At 51.1% G+C, this 13,870-nt stretch overlaps 6 protein-coding genes across 6 annotated transcripts; 4 read left to right on the top strand and 2 right to left on the bottom strand.

Moving 5' to 3' along the window:
* Window positions 1–554: 554 nt before the first annotated feature.
* On the bottom strand, window positions 555–2,047 carry COCVIDRAFT_83803 (hypothetical protein; the record flags this gene model as incomplete). The annotated part of the gene is made up of 5 exons (XM_014707219.1): window positions 555–973; window positions 1,018–1,335; window positions 1,394–1,606; window positions 1,661–1,964; window positions 2,021–2,047. The coding sequence occupies 5 exons, from the start codon at window positions 2,045–2,047 to the stop codon at window positions 555–557; spliced, it is 1,281 nt and encodes a 426-aa protein (XP_014562705.1).
* Window positions 2,048–5,448: 3,401 nt separating this feature from the next.
* On the top strand, window positions 5,449–6,955 carry COCVIDRAFT_83774 (hypothetical protein; the record flags this gene model as incomplete). The annotated part of the gene is made up of 4 exons (XM_014707218.1): window positions 5,449–5,737; window positions 5,788–5,992; window positions 6,077–6,301; window positions 6,361–6,955. The coding sequence occupies 4 exons, from the start codon at window positions 5,449–5,451 to the stop codon at window positions 6,953–6,955; spliced, it is 1,314 nt and encodes a 437-aa protein (XP_014562704.1).
* Window positions 6,956–7,548: 593 nt separating this feature from the next.
* On the top strand, window positions 7,549–7,755 carry COCVIDRAFT_83947 (hypothetical protein; the record flags this gene model as incomplete). Its single annotated transcript, XM_014707217.1, has 1 exon — window positions 7,549–7,755. A coding segment is annotated over one exon (207 nt), but the record flags the coding sequence as incomplete, so codon positions are not given.
* Window positions 7,756–9,781: 2,026 nt separating this feature from the next.
* Window positions 9,782–11,680, top strand: COCVIDRAFT_21486 (hypothetical protein; the record flags this gene model as incomplete). The annotated part of the gene is made up of 1 exon (XM_014707044.1): window positions 9,782–11,680. The coding sequence occupies one exon, from the start codon at window positions 9,782–9,784 to the stop codon at window positions 11,678–11,680; it is 1,899 nt and encodes a 632-aa protein (XP_014562530.1).
* Window positions 11,681–11,959: 279 nt separating this feature from the next.
* Window positions 11,960–12,858, top strand: COCVIDRAFT_83401 (hypothetical protein; the record flags this gene model as incomplete). The annotated part of the gene is made up of 2 exons (XM_014707216.1): window positions 11,960–12,331; window positions 12,406–12,858. 2 exons carry the CDS (start codon window positions 11,960–11,962, stop codon window positions 12,856–12,858), a joined length of 825 nt encoding a protein of 274 aa, XP_014562702.1.
* Window positions 12,859–13,608: 750 nt separating this feature from the next.
* COCVIDRAFT_21484 (hypothetical protein) lies at window positions 13,609–13,863 on the bottom strand (the record flags this gene model as incomplete). Its single annotated transcript, XM_014707043.1, has 1 exon — window positions 13,609–13,863. A coding segment is annotated over one exon (255 nt), but the record flags the coding sequence as incomplete, so codon positions are not given.
* Window positions 13,864–13,870: the final 7 nt, after the last annotated feature.

Genomic DNA, 13,870 nt, shown 5'->3' with positions numbered 1-13,870 from the left:
CAAAATGCAGGTCAAAAGTGGGTGGGTCTCAATCCGCCGTCTGCCCCACACGATCAATCTACCCCCACGTGGGAAATGTGCTGCTTTGCCTCGATCTTCTGCAATTCTATGACAATAATGTAAGCATGCCGTACTGAGAACATGGCGCGTGACTTTTACGAAGTCAATTAGTGCTCTCTTTCAACATACTTGCGCATTTCAGACAATCATGCCGAAACATGGGCCTAGCAAAGGAAATTTAGAGCGAGGGGCGGAGGGTGAGACAAGTTCGCTCCATCAGGAGACGGGACGTGTACACCATACGGGTAGGCGGTATGAACGTGACTAGGATGGTGGCGGCTGGGGAACAAGAGGTGAGAGGATGAACTATGTAAACGACAAGAGGCAATAACGTAGATGGAAAACAGGACAGATTTCATTCGGACAAAATGATCTGCATTTACTCTGGCCTTACTTGCGGGTCAAAAATAGGATATATTGAAACACGCCTACCAGTGACGTGACTGAAGTTGAGTTTTGACAGTCTGATGGCAGCCTGATGATAAGTGCTCGTCTTATTTGGCCTCTTTGAGCAATGCCTCTGCAGTAGCGTCTTTTTGGCTCACGCTGCCACTTCTCTCTGCAGGCTTGAGCTTTCCTGATGGAGGGGCTTCACCACTGCTCTGAGCGGCATTCTTCAGCCTCTCAGTATCGGCAGGGTTGGTGTCCTGCTTCTTCGCGTCCTTTTCATCGTCGTCGCTATCGCCAAGACTAAAGGGATCATGCTCATCTGGTTCTGGGTTCGGCGCTACAGATGTCAGAGGCTGCCACTTCTTGCCGCCTGACTTTCCTTGGCTCCCCGGGTTGCTGGGTGATGGGTTGCGGTAGAGAGCGTCAACCTCGTCAACAGGACCGCTCTGGGGAGGTGAGACAGGTGTCGGTTTGAAGAGATCGGGGTTAGCATGAGGGCGACTCGAGGATCGCTGGGGCACTGCTATGTGTTAGTGGTGCCGGTCATGTAGAGACATAGTGGCTTACAGTCGTTGTCCCGCAGTTCCAGCTTGGCGAAGTCGTCGCCAATGACCCGGTTGTCAGCGTCGTAACGGTTGTGGTCTGCCGACCTCCGCTGCTCGGCTGACTTGCGGATACCGTGCATCTGATCGGACTGCGAGGGGCCAAAGTTCTGTCGCTGTTGTGGGGGCGCGGTTCGGCCCGTGTATTGGGGGTTACCGTACCGATCGTATTCTTCCATTTCGCCGTCGAGCTTCTTTGTGAAGTTACTGATCCATTTGGTAACTGTCTGCTGTGTCTCCTTGAAGCCTTGCTCAATGTTCTTGCGGATCTCAGGGAGGTCGTCTGCAATTTGTACCGTTAGCCGTCACAGCAGGCGCATGAGGTGCATACAGGGGCTCACCATCGAAGAAGCTGTACTCGCGCTCAGACTCGCCCTGCCGCTGGCGGGTTCCCTGCTGTCGTGGCCGTTGGGGGCCAGAGCCACCCTGGCTCTCGTAGTGCTGAGCGAGTTGGCGCGCAAAAATCTCGTCCTGCTCGAGCTGACTGCGGGGCTGGGGTCGTGGTGGCTGTGGTGGAGGCGCTTCTTCTGCCTTGAAGTTGGGATCCGACATGCCTAGACTTGTCAGTACACATCCCCTTGGGGAGCATCGCTAGGCGGCCAACGTACTCAGCAGTGCATTGAAGGCGGGCTCAACTTTGCCTCCACTGGCGACTAGCACGGCCTTGATGACATTGCTGTCGACGGTGGGGAAAGCTTCGATCAGCGTATTCTGTGCCTGCACCTGGGGGTCGACGGGCCGGGGGGGCTTCTGGGGAGGGATCTCAGTTGCCTCTTCGTTGAAGCGCACGCCAGGCTTGGGCGACTTGGAGGCAGGAGGCGGTGATCCAGTATGCTCGGCGGCTGAAGCAGCGGGGGCATCGTTATCGTCGTCAAAGTCGAGCTCACGCGCGGTCGTTGGGCTCTCTGGAGGCTGCAGCAGTTGCATTAGTGGGGGAGAGGCGTCGCAGCATGTCGCTTCCTGCTCACCTTTTCTGTGTTGGCCTTTTCCGACATTGTTGGGCGCGGCGATATTTGTGTAGTCTGCGAGGGGCGGTGTGTGAGGTGGGCGAGGTGTTGTTGGTACGTATAGGCAGATGTGTGAGTGTGTATAGATGTATGGGTGTGTATGCACGTATGTTGTATGTCAATGTCCAACGGTGCTGCGTGCTCAGGACGACAGGCTCGACCTTGGGCCAATGCCGTGCATGGGACTGTGTGGCTTGGTAGGTCTCGCCGCCACTGATGACGTTTCGCGCCAAGTGGGGCTGTCCCCCCGCACCGCACTGCTCTCACCTCCCTGTGCATTCCCACCATGTACACAATACTTCTATAATATATAAACCTACACAGCTACTCAACGCTCTCCTCTCTCCAGGAGAAACTCGAGATACCGTTTTTAATAAACGGGATATCATTACGCCGCATTCCGCACTAGCTACTGGGCATCAGTCATCTTTCCCGTTGGTCTCGCATTCAAACACATACATACCCCTCGAATATTTGCACTGAGGCAGCTTCCCCATGTCCCATCCGTGAAGGTGAAACCATGACAGCACACGGCGACCAGAATATGTGTAACATCCTTTCGAATGGCCGAAATTGTTGCCAGAGTCCAAGTCGACTATCCCAGACATGGGATGGTATCCTTCTGTTCAAATGAGACCTCAGCTTCCTTCGACATGGCAAAATAGACTCTTTCACTTCGTCTTTTGGAACACGAAACATGTCTTGGGCTGTTTACATGACCTCAGCTCAACATTGTTGAAGCAGCCTTCTAGACTTATCCAGTATGGCTGCTGTCACGATGCTCGATAGAGTTTACAAGTCTAGTCAGATAGGCACAGCTCAAGCTCAGCGAAGAATGGAAATCGAAACAGGCGTGCCATTATGATATCAGCGTTGTTGTTGGCTTGCTTGGTCAAGGCAAAGAGTACCGGATTACGACTAGTACGCCGGCAGCAGAAGCGCCGGGTTCCCATGTTGTAAATCTCCGAATACCAAATATTTAGGTTTCAGTGAACATTAATGACGAACGTGGACAGAAGCATGCATCGTGCCATGTTGCGTCTGCATACAGTTCTTCTCCAGAGTATTCTAGAGCTGAGGGGTCCAACGCCATCGATGTGAGGACCCTAGAGTACTATATACAGATCGGCGGGGCGAAGCTTTTGCTAGCCTGGACAGAGAAGAGTGGGTGGTTGGCTATGTTGAGTTATCTTTCGATAATGCTGGTCAATGGGACGCCACACATTTCTCAGGTGGCTCGCGGATGATAATCAAGGTTCAGGCGGAGCGCCCCGAGTGAGCCATGGGAAAGTTCAATGAGTACAAGGGCCGATTCAATGAGGCTAGAGCGTGATGGCGGGTACAGAAAGCGACCGACTTGAATAGTGGCAGTCGACCGACTCGCCCAGACCTTATTGGAAACTTCACGTGTGATGCACTCGTACGTTATGGTCTCACGCAGTGCTGAAGGCACTCAGCAGAGGTTGAATTTTCCCCGGGTCCACGATCTGCTGTGGTCAGGGCTGGTCATGGAGCTGTGACCAGTCCCCACCCAACGCCTGTCTCCAGTCTTGTCTTGTCTGCAGGCTTTTTTTTCTCCGTATATGGAGATGCGCAACAGGGCTTCCCCATCTCGGTTCCACGTCACCGGCTCCCCAGAAACCACCTACTTGCTACAAACAGCCTTGGTGCATGTGCCGCAAGTATGCATGCCCGCCAACTGCAAGCATGTCTGCGTCCATATTCTGCCCTATGGACACAAAACAGCAAGGTGACAAAAGAACTCTATGCCGGCCAAGACGCGTCACTGGTTCGGTTAGCGCAGCCATTCTCGTGTTTACGATCTAGAAGGCATTCGGGAGAATTATAGACGGAGGTTATGCTTAGGGTAATCCTCCTTATTCTGTAGATTTGCGGGTCTGAGTAACGTTGATTGGCTAAGCAAAATACCATTACAGAAATGGTGTCGAGTAACGCTTCCAGGGCGAGCTCGATGCTGCTGCCAGCCGGCTCCTCCGTGGCCGGGCTGAAGCGTGTTTCACGCGCACCCATGTTCCCTGTGGGCGCATTTGCGCGATCTTGCACCTTAGCAACCTTGGGCCTACGCTAGCCGCCTTGTTCAGTATGTACATTTGCTTCGACTCCATTCACCAGCCTGGAGAAAACTGCCATGGTGGGTCACGTCTCCATATTACAGCCCCTGACTGCTTTCTTTGCCGCGCGTAGAACCGAACTGATGGATAGTGACAACAGCACTTTACCCACATTCTCGGATGGCGCATGCATCCCGTCGATCACATGTGCCCACACCACATGGCCACTGACTTACATACACATGTCTACGTACGTACGGTACTACATATGTATCCTGCCCTATATCCAGACTCAAGCCTGCGCCTACCGTTTGCCGGTACGGGCCACAAAAAGCCTCTGGCCGATTATGTCGCGTGGCTCCCAACAGCAACTTGCCCAAACGGCAACATTTTGTTGCCAGGCACGCTCATCTCCATCGAGCTTCCACAACCAAGTTTTGTGCGAACCAAATTTAGGCTTCCGCAGAGCATGGATGTTAGACTAATCGTCGGTCGCGGAGATCTCGCCGCACCTACCAGCTAGGCCGCTAGCAGCTAGACAACAGCAGCTCTTTCACAAGCCACTGCAAATTTGTCTACTATGATGCTGGTACCAGAGCGCGCTATCGTCTTGGACTGTGCTCACTGAGCCGCTACGCGTGTCATAACCGAGCACTCAGCCCTGAGTCTCTTCTCCGCTGTGGGTTATGGTAATGCACGCTTAGGATTCGTCTTGATTGCGAAAGCTTCATATCCTAGACAGGAACACCATGCCTCGGCCAGTGTCACGCATGCTGGACCATTTGTAACGGCGATTCTCAATGATCAGCGAACTTTGTAAATCCCCCGCAAACGGGATGCCCTTCCTCTTCCCCCATCCCAGCTTGGTTTGTTGCAGGGCGGCGCTAATCGGATGGGACCCGTGCCGAGCGCAGGTCGAGCGAGGCACTTCACCGAAAACGTTTAAACCATCGGAGCTGTCGCAAGACGACCGCCACGATTAACGAAAGGATCAACCGTTGGGCTCCATCGAATCCACAGATGTAACAGTCCAGGCCAATCGAGATAGCTGCTGCTCCATCTCTTAGCGTGCATACGAGAGCATGGAACCTTATACTGACTCGATAGTTTCCAAAGTCGCCGCTTCATCTCCTGCATTCCCCTAGTTGCCGCTGTGATGGAACCTAGTCCTAGAGGAGACTTGGCAGACCCTTTGCCATCTGCCCTGCCAGCTTCTCTTATCACACATCAATCGGATATATCTGGTATCCTGCTGGCAAGCGAGCTCTCAGGTCCTCAAGTCGTCCTCTCGACTCTTCACCCCCGATACCCCACACCATGAACCAAGAATTCCGGGATAATCCGTCGTTCAAGGCCTGGGGTCCCTTCATCTCACCAAACTACCATAATGAGCCCATCACAAGATCCGACATTATCATCGCGTCCACAGTATGGGCGCTCACGTTGGTCAACATCATCATCGCCTTTTTCTTGGCTGTCAGACAAACCAAGGAATCGCGAGCCCCCCTCAGGAGTATATACATTTGGATGATATGGATGGAAATGGCCGTCTGTTTTGTCATGGGACTCGAATGCTATCTGCATCTGCTCAAGTTCATCAGTCCAAGTATGTATCGTCTGATTGTAAGTTTCAAGATTCTGCTGACATCCGACCAGGTTTCGCCTTTTACTTCACCATCCTGTTCTGGTGGTGTATTCAGGTCCAATTGCTGCTGCAAATCATCATCAACCGTATTCGTGTCATCGTACCCGATCGCAACCGTGGACGATGGATCATGATCGCAACAGCTACATTCGTCACAGCAATCAACATCAGTGTGTTTAACATCTGGATTCCAGCCCGGTTACAGGTCAACTCTACGTAAGTTGCTATTCGACTCATGCGTCTTTGTGCTCCATGACTCCTCGTTCTGAATCTTAAGATCCCGAGCTAACGCCAAGAAAGATATCACATTGCCAACGAATACTGGGATCGTATCGAAAAGGGTCTCTACCTGCTTGTCGACGCCATACTCAACTGGTTCTTCTTGAAGACTGTCAAGGAAAACCTCATCAAGAACGGTCTCACCAAATACAACTCACTCGTGCGCTTCAACCAGAAAATCGTCATTGTTTCACTGCTCATGGACGTCATGATTATCGGCGCCATGTCCATCCCCAACTCCTTTGTGTAAGTCTACTTTCAGCTTCAAACAGGGAAGCCACTGTATTAATATCGCATTGCAACAGCTATATTCAATTCCATCCGCTCGCCTACATGGTCAAACTCAACATCGAAATGACAATGGCCAACCTCATCAAGCGCATTGCAATCTCCACCTCGCGCAAGACCGGCATGCACTCTATGGCACAAGAATTCCGCTCCTCGTCCGAACTGTCCACCGGCCACCACACTGGCAGCGCATACCACCGCACGCAGCGCGCCTCAGTTCACGAGCTCTCCAGCTTCGTCAGCTGCGACGCCGACACCAAAGCCGGCGACCGCGACCGCATCGTCAGCTTCGCACCCGTCGGCAACCAGATCAAGAAGACGCGCGAAGTTATCATCCGCAGCGAAGTCAATCCGTACTTTCAGAAAGACGGCACCGAAGTCGAAATCACTAGCGGCAGCGGCGCACTGCATCATCGCACTAAATCCGGTAGTGGCGTCGTGGTCGAGGAGCGCGTCATTGCGCGCCGCAAGAGCATGGAGAGCATAGCCGAGGGCAACGAGAGCATGAAGAGCATGAAGAGCACCGATGCAAATAGCAAGAAGCCTGATGATAGTGACGATGAGACTGCGCTGGTGGGGAATAAAGCGTGGTGGCCTCGCGCGGAAGAGTAATAGTATGGAAAAACTTCCCATGCATGCTCCCTCTTTCTTTTTCTCTGTTTTGTCTAGACTAAAAGAAAAATCATCTGCATCACACATTTCTTTTCCTCGGATCATGATTAGCTTTTTGGTTCATCACATCAAACGCCTTTTCCTGTTTATTTCTGGCTAATTTCTATTCAATGTTGGCAAATGAAACAGAGCGTTGGGGACTGAGAGATTTTTTTGTACATATACCCTGTTTTTTTTTCCTCTCTCTCAACGTCCTTTGCAACCTTGTGTTTACAGATAGACTACATACGAAGTAACGTAAACTCCCTCGAGTTATAATGATCCGTTCTTTGCGTAATCTGCTTCTTCCTCCTTGGCATGCATGCATCCCCCCAGGCCTGTCTTTCTCTCTCCTTGTCTCCCTGCACATGTACGTCTGCGTATTGCTCTTACTAACCTTACCCCTCATCTTCGTCGCCGTCATCAGAAGAAGAGATCGAGTATGTAATCCGACATTGTGAAACGTTTACCCCCGCATCAACTCCTCTTCTCCCCTCTCCCTTCTCTTTGCATACCTTCTTTCCTGCATTGTCCTCCTCCCCCCTTCCTCCCATCCCCCCCCCCCCCTAAATCCCCAACCCGGACCAAACCCTCTTTTTTTTCGGGAGCCGAGGCATGTTGCTAGTTGCTGGATGCGGTGGTGTAATATCCGTTCGTATCCCGACCCCGAGACGGATAGCCAACTCTCACCACCCCTACCATCGGCCCGCCAGATCCCTAGCTTGCGATTCCGCAGGTTCCGCTGCGGCGCGCGTGGGTGATTGCGTGTTTGGTGCGGGGTGGCGGTAGAAGGGGAGGAATGCGGGCAGGTGCGCCGGGGGAATGGGGAGGTGTGTTTTGGGATGGGCCGGGGGAACGGGGGGAGGAGATTGTAGGGATCGGGGGATGGATGGATGGGATGGGCGGATGGGATGTAAGGGGTAAAAGGGGAGGGTAGGGCTGAGTGGCTGACCTTAATTCTTGTGAGTGAGTTGATTTGGTAAGAGCTAGGGGGATTTAGCGTTGTGATGTATCGTGTTGGATTTTAGTTTTGCTATTGTGTATCTTTGCAGGCTTGATGTTACGACAAGGAAACGCATGGTGACTTTGAAAGAGAAAGGTCAATTTTCTGCTTTGAACTTTTTGCTGAGGTCGTTCTGGATGCTGCTGCTAAAGATCCCAGGTTCTGTGATTGGATGCTCTCACTGATTCAGAACAGATAGTGGCGTGGCGTTGACAAGTACGAGTGAATGACGCTGCTAATGCTTTTTCGACAACATCTCAAGAAATAAAGTGACAGGCTCGAAACTTTACTATTCGTATCTCTTCTTTGAGAAGTTAAACGCATATTATCTCCGCCAGTGTTCTTATGGCAATAGATCGACTTCCCGTTTTCTGTAAGAAAGTTTCGCTCCAGACTATAGATCCAAGACATGTAAGGCTGATCTTCTTCGTTTACTGTATAGGATTTCAGAAATTTGAGAGATCAGCCGGCCGTACCGAACAACCTTAAAGTTGGTTTCTCAATATTATTTCGTGAGTGTGTGAGCTTCTCAGTCGAACTCGACCAGGATCGGCGTAGCGCAATGAATATCAGCCTAGGGACATTGGCCGACGTTAGAACTAACCACTTTTCCCTGAACTTATTGAATATGTACTCTTTCACAAATTAAATAAGATAGCCATGGGGTGTGGTCGTATTGCTGTACAAGTGAGGCTTGCTGACAACTAGCTGAAGCTGAATTCAAGGATCTGCGTCGACGAGTCAGGTCCGCGATGTTCCGTAGGTCTGTCTGAAAATTCGCCCGAGAATCCGTGACGTTTCCCTAGCTTGGTAGTTCTACTGACAGGTTCGTCACCACGTAGTAATATCGGCCGTAAGCTACTCGCACTGATGCGTAATGTCCATGACTCCTTTTTGGTGGGTAAGTATACTTAGGTGCACCCCACTTTAGCTATACCGTGCCGCCATCGCACTGACCGAGAAAAAAAAAATACGCCACATCGATCAAGGTCGTACTTGTTATCGTCCAACGTCGTATAGCTCCCTGCCTGGATCATGCGATGGTCGAAGCGCCATCTCGGATTGGTTCGCGTTCCGAAATTGGGAATCTCGGTGAAATGGCGTGCCGACAATACAATTAACCTTGCTACACAGTAGTAGGCAATGATGGAGTTTTTCTGTACACTTGGGATCTGGCTGAGCTTGGGTAATAAGTGGGGTGGTGATCGTTTGGGGGTGTTTTGCGATAGGCAAGGGGCTTGCTTACGTGAGACCAAGGACAGCCAGAACCCTGGTGTTTGATCCTCAATGCTACGCAGATGATCGACAGGATACTGCCTCAGGGACATTCCAAGTCGACGCCTAGAAGAACATGGGCTTTGTACCTTTTCCCCCTTCGTCCCGTTTGAGCGATTGGTCCAGGACAGAGTCCCAACTTGGAGTGTGCGATGATCGGAGGGCGGTGCGGGGTAGTATGGCGGGCCAAAGGCAGTGAGACAGCTATTGTCTCCACGGAGTCTGTCCGATGCCCCTCCACCCCCGCACATCCCCTCCAAAGAAGGTTTGGCGACCATGAGTTTTACACACGGCCTATTCCTCTTTCGACAGTATACCCAGGAATTAGACGCGTCTACGGGTTGTACCAAGATGGAATACCGAATTGACTTTACCAGCTGACTACGCTTCTTCTGACTTTTAACCTTCATGAGTCTGCGCGTTGTCTCGTCACCGCAACTCTCTCATCCTCGTTACATCAATCTTACAGCATTCGTTTCGATCTTCTCCGCACTAAACACACCGAAGTCATGGGTGTAGGCGACGCATCCCTCCCCTCGAGCGAGCGCCCTGAGTTTGGGTCGGTCAATCTTCCATTTGGTGTGTTTCCAGCCTCGTCAACCAGCCAGTCTGTCGATGCTTCCAAGATCGCCGACGAGGTCGTTGCCCGCTTCAACAATGCAATTGCGAAGAATGACTATGCAGCCGTCTCGGACCTCTTCTGCAAAGAGAATAGCTACTGGAGAGATCATCTGGCTCTTTCTTGGGAACTCCGGACAGTAAAGGGTAGCTCGGGCATCAAAGCATATCTAGACTCTAGCAAAGTGCAATTGACAAAACTCCAAATCAGCAAGAGCTCCGAGTTTCGAGCTCCAAAGTTTGGTGCGATAGACCTCCTCGGTGAAGTCAAGGGCGTCAACTTCTTTGTGAAATTCGAGACTAGTATCGGTCGCGGCGAAGGTGTAATGAACCTGGCTGACGACAACGGCCAATGGAAGATTTTTACACTCTACACTTTGCTGCAGGAGCTCAAGGGCCACGAAGAGCCTCTCAATCATCGCAGAACCAAGGGTGTAAAGCACGGTGGTGACCCTAACAGGAAGACCTGGAAGGAGATGCGGGACGCGGAAAGAGAGGGCATTGATCCTACAGTACTCATCTTGGGAGCTGGTCAGGGTGGACTTACAGTAGCTGCACGACTGAAGATGCTCAGTGTACCCGCATTGATGATCGACCAGAATGAAAGAGTGGGTGACAACTGGCGCAAACGCTATCGGCAGCTCGTGCTACACGATCCAGTATGGTATGACCACCTACCATATGTGCCTTTCCCTGCGCATTGGCCAGTGTTCACACCCAAAGACAAGCTTGCCGAATTCTTCGAAGCGTACGTAAGCCTTCTTGAGCTCAACGTTTGGACTTCCACATCTATCAAGTCGACCTCGTGGGATGAGGGTAAGAAGCAGTGGACGGTGACGGTCGAGCGCCGAAAATCGGACGGAAGCACTGAAACGCGGACACTGCACCCACGACATATTGTGCAGGCGACTGGTCACTCGGGCGAGAAGAACTTTCCCAAGATCAAGGGCATGGAGAGCTTCAAAGGTGACCGCCTATGTCACAGCTCTGAGCACCCAGGCGCGAATCCAGAGTCAAAGGGCAAGAAGGCGATAGTTGTAGGAAGCTGCAACTCTGGTCATGACATCGCACAAGACTTCTTCGAAAAGGGTTACGATGTGACTATGGTTCAGCGTAGTACAACATGCGTGGTCACCTCCACCTCTATAACTGATATCGCAAACAAGGGTCTCTACGACCAAGACTCGCCACCTGTCGATGATGCTGACCTTACTTTTTGGAGTGTGCCAAGCGCGTTACTGAAATTGATACAAACGAAGGTCACTGCAGCCTCAGCTCAGGCCGACAAGGAGATTCTCGACGGTCTTCGTAAGGCCGGCTTCGGCCTGGATAAAGGACCAATGGACTCCGGTTTGCTGATGAAGTATTTCCAGCGTGGTGGGGGCTATTACATCGATGTCGGTGCATCTCAACTGATCATCGATGGCAAGATCAAGATCAAGCAGGGCCAGGAGATTTCTCAAATCCTACCTAACGGCATTGAGTTTGCCGATGGCGACAAGTTGGAAGCTGACGAGATCGTGTTCGCAACCGGGTACCAGAACATGCGTACACAGGCACGAAAGATTTTCGGTGACGAAGTCGCGGACCATGTGAATGATGTTTGGGGCTTCAATGAAGAGGGTGAGTTCCGTACCATGTGGCAGAAGAGTGGGCACCCTGGTTTGTGGTTCATGGGCGGCAATCTTGCTCTGTCTCGTTACTACAGCAGGATCTTGGCATTGCAGATCAAGGCCATCGAGGAGGGAATTGCGGGTGCCTCGGGGTCAGTTGCAAGGGCAAACCTATAGATTTATAGTGTTTTTTAGATCGTACATAATGCAAGACTTGCTAGAAGTTTCAACATGCTATCCGCGGTGGTGCTATCCCTCTGAATTTTACCTATTTCGCACCTAGCGCGGGGCACACCTCCACTTCCAGGCATCTCGATACGCACAAGCTCCGAATCTTCGCAAGCCATCACGTCATTGGAACGCTTATGTTCAATCCATTTGTATCTTTTTTCAGCCCGAACAGAAACATACATAATACCATCTTTATATCTCTTTCACGTTCCGCGCATTTAAACCATGTCGTCCAAACCCCAAGTCGTTCTGGTCGTCGGCGGAACCTCCGGAATCGGGTATGCAATAACGCAAACCATACTTTCGGGCCCATATCTCCCGCTCAACACCAAAGTAATAGCATTCGGCCTCATCGACTCGAGCATAAAACTCGAGTTTACCAAGCAGCAACGAGAGCGGCTACGCATTGTCGAAGGCGATGTGACGGTGGCTGAGGACCGTGAGTTGGCGGTGCGAACATGCTTCAATGTGTTTGGTGGCCTCGACACATTAGTCTACTGTGCGGGCATCATTACGCCAATTCAACGGCTGGAAAAGCTGGATATTGAGGCTGCGAAGCGGAGTTTTGATGTTAATGTTTTTGGGGCTATGAGTATGGTATGTCTCACCCTGGTCCTGCCCTGTTCCGTAAATCACTTTCAGCAACTGCATTTGCTAAAAAGAGTGGACAGGTTCAACTTGTCCTCCCACATCTTCGTGCATCAAAGGCATCCCACCCACATAATTATGGGCGTGGCAGAGTTATTATCCTTTCTTCAGCCTGCGACAGTACAGTGTCGTATCACGGCTGGATGCCCTACAGCACCACCAAAGCTGCACTCACACGCTTCATTTCGTGTCTTGCGCACGAAGAGCCTCTGCTCAGCGTTCAGGGTGTATATCCAAAGTTGACGCGGACGAAGATGATTGATGGGCTTGTCGAAGGCAAGTACAGAGGCGTAATGGCGGATCATGAGATTGAGAGGTTCAGGATTTGGGACGATATGGGAGATGAGATGGTGGAGCCTCCTGAGCTTTGTGGGGATGCTGTTGCGAAGTTGGCGCTTGGATTGTTTGAAGGTGGTAAGAGTGGGGAGACTTTGTATTATGATGAGCATGTTCCGAGCAAGATTGCAGGAACGTGAATTAGATGAAATCCCAAGAAGCTCTCTTTCTTATCTCAAATAAATCCATGTACCGAATTGATCTTTCTTAGTGTTTTTGCCGGCTGGGTATTCGTTGAGTTATGGAGTTTTGAGGGAATAAAACGTGAGTAAATGAAATGGAAATATGTTAAAACAATTTTAAGAAAAAACAATACAAACAACGAGTCACGGGGGATCCAGAAACTATACTAAGCATTCCGCCCAAATATGTTGATAATGGAGCATAGAAGTCACATGATTATTGCGTATCAACCTACCCGATTGGGTCCAACAAAAAAGCAAGGGGAAGGAAATCTGGGATAGGCATGGCTGGTCACGTGGCTGCCAAGAGAGTAAAGGGGATAAGGGGATGATTTTCGCAAGGGTTTGGAACATCACTGACGTTCTTCAACTATCTAATCTACACCATTACCACGAATGCTCTTACTACGGCATGAAATTCTAGACCAAAGCCGATGTATTGGCTTCCAAACATGCCAAATGAAGTCAGGAGCCACTTCATCTTCCCTCAGCTACCTGCAACTCAACGATGAACACTAATGACCATCACAATAGCAAACTTGTCAAGCACATATATGTAAAATCAATTGCATTGCTAAAATTTCAATCTAGAGCATAAAACAAACAGGTAACAATCTATGGTTAAGAAGATGCGCTCAGCGACATACCCGACACGATTGGCTCTGCCCCGTTCTGGGTCCAGCTTCACCACCACTAGTAGCCGTGTACTTAGGCTTGTGGTTGCTCCTGGCCCTGGACAGATCCACCGATCTGAATGATATCAGCGAAGGCACCGAGACCATCACCAAATCCGCCGATGACCTTGCCAATGTTGTGGCCGCGGCTGCGCTGAGGGTCGCGCTTCTGGTTCTGGCCTTGAATGGCTCCGCCGATGGTGCCCAGATCGATAGCACCGCCAATAACACCGCCAACACCCTCAAGAACGTTGCCGATGATGCGACCCTTGCTACGCTGGGGCTCGCGCTTCTGG

The sequence above is a fragment of the Bipolaris victoriae genome (assembly GCF_000527765.1).
Source record: "Bipolaris victoriae FI3 unplaced genomic scaffold scaffold_0, whole genome shotgun sequence".
NCBI lineage: Eukaryota > Fungi > Ascomycota > Dothideomycetes > Pleosporales > Pleosporaceae > Bipolaris > Bipolaris victoriae.
Note: the sequence above shows the minus strand (reverse complement) of the source record. Positions and strands in the feature narration are given on the sequence as shown.